The following is a 6,876-nucleotide window of genomic DNA, read 5'->3' on the forward strand; positions in this document are numbered from 1 at the left end:
GTGACCTTAATAAGTCTTTAATACATTAGCTCATCAATTAACATGATTTCTGCCCGAGTCCCGTCGGATTGCGTCGGCTGTGGGGATGAAGACGACAACTCCCATGATTCCACACTCAGTCACGGCGTCATCAAACTACGTCTTTGTTTCTTGTTTGTTTTGAATATGCGCCCTCTAGCAACGAAAACGTACATATTGTGCCTTTAACTGTTGTCCTCTTGTTATGTATGGGATACTGTCATTCTCCATAGTGCCTGTAGGTGGCACCACCACTTTAGTAATTATTAGTAGTTGTGTTCCTTTAAATAAAGCAAGGGAAGAAGTTAAGTACCCCGGCGTGTGGCTGTGTTATTTATCGTAGTGCATTCAAGAGTGTATTCTACATGTTATGATAGTGAAAACATAACACCTCTCACATCAAAATCCACTGACATATTTGTTTAGTGCAGTTTTGGACTATTTTCACTTGTAAACTGTGCTTGATTTCTGCATTTCTCAATTGATTCAGACAAGATGACTACTTACTGGCGAAAGCAATATTATGGATAGAGGACTCACATTTTAGCCAGAAACAATAATTGCTTTTGACTTCACAAGATATTAATTGATGGACTGGAGTGGTGTGGATTACTTGTGGATTATTGTGATGTTTTCATCAGCTGTTTGGACTCTCATTCTGACGGCACCCATTCACTGCAGAGGATCCGTGGGTGAGCAAGTGATGTAATGCTACATTTCTCCAAATCTTTTCTGATGAAGAAATAAACTCATCTACATATTGGATGGCCTGAGAGTGAGTAAATGTTAAGCAAATGTTCTTTTTTTGAGATGAACTGTTCCTTTAAGTTTTTCCCCTTACTTTTAATTCACACTACTATTCCGCTGTAACCTTTTCAAGAAAACCTTTTCAACAACTGAAACATAATTCTTTTTCATTATTTTAAAGCAATGCATTATTGACGTAAATTCTCAGAAATCTACCGGAAGAGCCCATTTCACAAAAGCACTTGTTGTGCAGAACAATTACACCCTGGTTTTTACGGCCATTACAAATGTATCGATCTACGTCAGTTCAGGCCACCCAAGAGGTTTCTTTTTCCTGAATGCATGTTCTAAAGCAGAACAAACAGGTGGTCAAATCAGGTCCAGCTTCGTTGCATTAATGCTCTTCACACCATGCAATATAACACAATGTGAGACCACAGTCACAATGTAAAAATACACAAATTCCGTCTATTACTGCATTCAGAAATGACTGTTTATAGATTTATAAAAGCATGTAAAAAGATGTGGCATGTTAAGACTGTATAGCATGGAAGAAACTGACAATTCCCTTGTTCTGCTGTCACAACCACCTGGTGAAACCATCACTTTTTAAGCAGCAGTGCAGACAATAAGGGAAATTCTTCTCAGATGCATATGTCCTGACAACAGGAATACATCAACATACTGAGCTGGAGAATGGGCCTTCTGTATGAATTCACAATCGTTTACAGATCCACAACAGTTTTAAACGTACTTTTCTCACAGGATGCGTGTCTGCTAGTCAGACTAATTGAAATATCAGGTTAACAAAAGACTTGCAGGCTCAAAACAGAAAAATGCTTAACCATCTGTCAGGTCACAACTGTCTCTCACAAACACAATCATTTGTTTGCCATACATGGTAACAATGCACTTCTGTTGAATATTATGCAATACATTAAATGAATCAATACTGAGCTTTTGTTCAAGTACCATTGGGGCAAATATTCTGAAGATCTTTAGCAAGGTAAAATAATGACTCTGTTTTCAGTTAAATATCAAGTCCTGAATGATATATGTAAAGTGAAACATCTTAAATCATGGGAAAAGATTACATAAGGTGAAAGTGAAATGGAAACCACATGAGGTAAAAGCTTTAACCTGACTTAACCTTTAAGATTAGTGTCAGTACAAAGTTAAACACATAGAGAGTCAGTGATTAGATTTCAAGAACAGGAGCAGTGGATGAATCATTCGTTTGAGCCAGTTCTTTTCAATCGGTTAAACCAGCTCACAAATTGTACTGATTCTTTTACGAATCATAGTTCAACTCCGACTCACTGATTCAGTCACACAGGTTCTCAAGATCACTAGAGGAGAAGATCATAATCAGAAGACTTGGGATATAGCGTTAAATTCAAGTGAAACTGTACACAAGTAAATAAATAGTTTGTGTATTGTGCATCCAGCACGATTTACACACTCACAAAAACTTACAATTACACTTACGCACGTCCGAACAGACACACAGAGGCTGAATGAAAGAAAGAAAAAATGCATTTTAATCAACAGTTGAAACGCTGTGACGCTCTTCTGCACAGACAACAACGTTAAAGTACTTACACGAGCGGACTGGGGAACTGCGATGGGCACGAGATATGAACAGATGCGAAGAGGAACATCATCAGCACGCAGATTCTGAACGGATTCATGATCAGATCCGTTGATCTCGAGCGCACCATCATCTGTCAATCCACACCAGTTACTTTTCTCCCGAGATGTAACGTGTCGCTCTCCTGTCCTGCTGGATAATCTTATTATTTCCCGTCATCAGGTTAGAGACAGACGGGATCGGGTTGGTGATGAGTGTCCTGTTGGATAGCTCTATACGCACCGCTTCATTTTACAAAAGCGCGTGTGTGGCTCTTCTGGGTGATCCTGCGCGCGCTCTGATCAAACTACTGACCCCATATAGAGGGGAGGGAGAGATCAATAGCCCAGAATCCGCGTCATTCTGCCCCCACCCCTCTCTCTTGCCCTCTTATTGCAATAGCCTGCTATCTTTCATCGGATCTTCATGCAATGCAACCCTCTCCAGTCCCCCTCTCTCTCCTCCTCCTTCTCTTATGCTTCCTCAACACATACTAAGTAACACCCTCCTGAAATCAAGTAAGAATGTGCACAAAAGTGCCGTGATACCCCCTGAAAGCCAAAAAAGGATTTGGCATTTACATTTTTACGCGAGAAAGTATTTGGCACATAAAAATAAACTGCAAATATTTGTTCAAAATATTTATATTTCATAGTTATTTTACATAATACTTGTGGTTACACAACGTAGGCTACATAAATACTTATATTAATTTATATTAGGCCTATTAACAAAATAACGCCATCTGCATGCAAACAAAAACAAAAAAAATCGATTAGCCTATTATTTGATAGAATATTTATTTTAAAACAAATTATATAAATATTTATAAAAATCTGTACTACTACTACTACTATAAATAACTTATTAATATAATTATTATAACTATAATTTATGATGATTATTATTATTATGAAAATTAAAACGCCTTATATATTCTACATGAAAAATATTCTATTTATTCTATTTATACATATTTTTATATTTATATAAATTATACACATTTTATATAATAAAAATCATCATCATCATCATTATTATGAAAATTAAAACGCCATCTATATCCTATACGTAAAATATTTATTATATTTATACATATTATAATATTAATATAAAATGATTTGTTATATTGTAATAACAACATCAATTATTATTATTATTATTATTATTATTATAAAATAACTAAAAACCAACGTAATTGCAAAGACAGTGAGCTATTTAGTCAATTATTCCTTAAACACACTGCATTATTATGCATTGTTTGCATCTGATCGATATCGAAGGCGCTCAGTAGCTTGTTTTTCAAATACATTCGTTCATTATTCTTTTAGGGCGTCACTGAATGATGCATCTCCTTCATAAATACTTGCGTTCATATATCTTGCATGCACAGCATCCTCTTTTTTAATATGTAATGCAATGCTATAAATCGCAGCCGAGTTATATAGCTATAATGTTCATTTAAATGAGATACTCTCTTTTTCGCCTTCCTAATGAAATAAAGTTAATAAGCCAGCGAGCAGGGATGGGAGGCAGGTCGGGTCAGTAAGCGAGGAGTTACCCAGGGATTTCGGCTTTCATCCGTTGCCTAGCAACCGCGCTCTCCGCGGCAACGAGTGTCAAAGCGAGGCGCGTGCAACAGGGCGCAAGACTGCGAGAGAGCGCGAGCTCTATAATAGGAGAGAGGCCTTGTGCTTTTGTTGCCTGGTCTGTATCCAGGTCCATTAGCGACCATCCATCCCATCGAACCGCGGATCCAATAGGGCCTAGAGGAGGATTTGTACTGATGTACCACCGCAGAGAAGAGATACAGCGTGACCCTGTGGTAGCTTCAAGTAGAGAGAGTATAGCCAACTACATAACAAACCAGGATAAAAGCAGTGTGCCTGCACTCAGCTAAATGAAAAGATGCCATCCATCATCAAAAACACACTTTCTCATTAAAATTCCCAATAGGTCTTAAATAGACAGCACTGTTGTGACCTCTTTCCTCTTATGCACGGCCCAGCCGATGATTAAAGGATGCTGGGAAGCGGAGTGCATGTGCACTTTGCTTGCAACCAGTTTAATGTGTTCACCCAACTCTCTTCAGACAGGTCTGTGTTTATGGGGTCAGGCCCGCACACAAGAGGCTCTGGCAGTGAAGTGTATTAGACATCGATGTGCATTAAAAGCATTTCCGAGGATCTTCCAGGTGCATTTGTGGATGAAACTCTTTATGGTTGGATAGCTCTATACGCACCGCTTCATTTTACAAAAGCGCGTGTGTGGCTCTTCTGGGTGATCCTGCGCGCGCTCTGATCAAACTACTGACCCCATATAGAGGGGAGGGAGAGATCAATAGCCCAGAATCCGCGTCATTCTGCCCCCACCCCTCTCTCTTGCCCTCTTATTGCAATAGCCTGCTATCTTTCATCGGATCTTCATGCAATGCAACCCTCTCCAGTCCCCCTCTCTCTCCTCCTCCTTCTCTTATGCTTCCTCAACACATACTAAGTAACACCCTCCTGAAATCAAGTAAGAATGTGCACAAAAGTGCCGTGATACCCCCTGAAAGCCAAAAAAGGATTTGGCATTTACATTTTTACGCGAGAAAGTATTTGGCACATAAAAATAAACTGCAAATATTTGTTCAAAATATTTATATTTCATAGTTATTTTACATAATACTTGTGGTTACACAACGTAGGCTACATAAATACTTATATTAATTTATATTAGGCCTATTAACAAAATAACGCCATCTGCATGCAAACAAAAACAAAAAAAATCGATTAGCCTATTATTTGATAGAATATTTATTTTAAAACAAATTATATAAATATTTATAAAAATCTGTACTACTACTACTACTATAAATAACTTATTAATATAATTATTATAACTATAATTTATGATGATTATTATTATTATGAAAATTAAAACGCCTTATATATTCTACATGAAAAATATTCTATTTATTCTATTTATACATATTTTTATATTTATATAAATTATACACATTTTATATAATAAAAATCATCATCATCATCATTATTATGAAAATTAAAACGCCATCTATATCCTATACGTAAAATATTTATTATATTTATACATATTATAATATTAATATAAAATGATTTGTTATATTGTAATAACAACATCAATTATTATTATTATTATTATTATTATTATAAAATAACTAAAAACCAACGTAATTGCAAAGACAGTGAGCTATTTAGTCAATTATTCCTTAAACACACTGCATTATTATGCATTGTTTGCATCTGATCGATATCGAAGGCGCTCAGTAGCTTGTTTTTCAAATACATTCGTTCATTATTCTTTTAGGGCGTCACTGAATGATGCATCTCCTTCATAAATACTTGCGTTCATATATCTTGCATGCACAGCATCCTCTTTTTTAATATGTAATGCAATGCTATAAATCGCAGCCGAGTTATATAGCTATAATGTTCATTTAAATGAGATACTCTCTTTTTCGCCTTCCTAATGAAATAAAGTTAATAAGCCAGCGAGCAGGGATGGGAGGCAGGTCGGGTCAGTAAGCGAGGAGTTACCCAGGGATTTCGGCTTTCATCCGTTGCCTAGCAACCGCGCTCTCCGCGGCAACGAGTGTCAAAGCGAGGCGCGTGCAACAGGGCGCAAGACTGCGAGAGAGCGCGAGCTCTATAATAGGAGAGAGGCCTTGTGCTTTTGTTGCCTGGTCTGTATCCAGGTCCATTAGCGACCATCCATCCCATCGAACCGCGGATCCAATAGGGCCTAGAGGAGGATTTGTACTGATGTACCACCGCAGAGAAGAGATACAGCGTGACCCTGTGGTAGCTTCAAGTAGAGAGAGTATAGCCAACTACATAACAAACCAGGATAAAAGCAGTGTGCCTGCACTCAGCTAAATGAAAAGATGCCATCCATCATCAAAAACACACTTTCTCATTAAAATTCCCAATAGGTCTTAAATAGACAGCACTGTTGTGACCTCTTTCCTCTTATGCACGGCCCAGCCAATGATTAAAGGATGCTGGGAAGCGGAGTGCATGTGCACTTTGCTTGCAACCAGTTTAATGTGTTCACCCAACTCTCTTCAGACAGGTCTGTGTTTATGGGGTCAGGCCCGCACACAAGAGGCTCTGGCAGTGAAGTGTATTAGACATCGATGTGCATTAAAAGCATTTCCGAGGATCTTCCAGGTGCATTTGTGGATGAAACTCTTTATGCCGGGTGAGTGTTGGTGTGTTTGTGAGCGCCCCTGTGGCTTGACCGTGGGCTGTTCAGTAAAAGCGAATAACCAAGCTTGTTAAATGTTGACAGGAAATTCTCTACAGTGGGTAGAGAAAAGAATCACCCCCCTTTAAAGTAATCACATGTTGCTGCTTTGCAGCCTGAAATGAAGACGGACACCGTTTTTGTTTTATCCAGCTGTATTTACTCAGTGCAACTTATAACATCCAAGTGAAAGATAAAACACCAACATGTCT

At 38.0% G+C, this 6,876-nt stretch overlaps 1 protein-coding gene across 1 annotated transcript in view; it reads right to left on the bottom strand.

Annotated features, from left to right (window-relative positions):
- Nucleotides 1-2,834, bottom strand: part of LOC107738419 (voltage-dependent calcium channel subunit alpha-2/delta-1-like) — a 117,111-nt gene extending 114,277 nt beyond the window's left edge. Inside the window, exon 1 of the mRNA XM_016550188.1 lies at nt 2,368-2,834. Within this exon, the coding sequence (XP_016405674.1) occupies nt 2,368-2,489 (122 nt within the window). The 5' untranslated portion in view covers nt 2,490-2,834. The remainder of the gene's footprint in view (nt 1-2,367) is intronic.
- Between the last annotated feature and the right edge of the window lie 4,042 nt (nt 2,835-6,876).

Source organism: Sinocyclocheilus rhinocerous, unplaced genomic scaffold (genome assembly GCF_001515625.1).
Source record: "Sinocyclocheilus rhinocerous isolate Xijiao unplaced genomic scaffold, SAMN03320098_v1.1 scaffold975, whole genome shotgun sequence".
NCBI lineage: Eukaryota > Metazoa > Chordata > Actinopteri > Cypriniformes > Cyprinidae > Sinocyclocheilus > Sinocyclocheilus rhinocerous.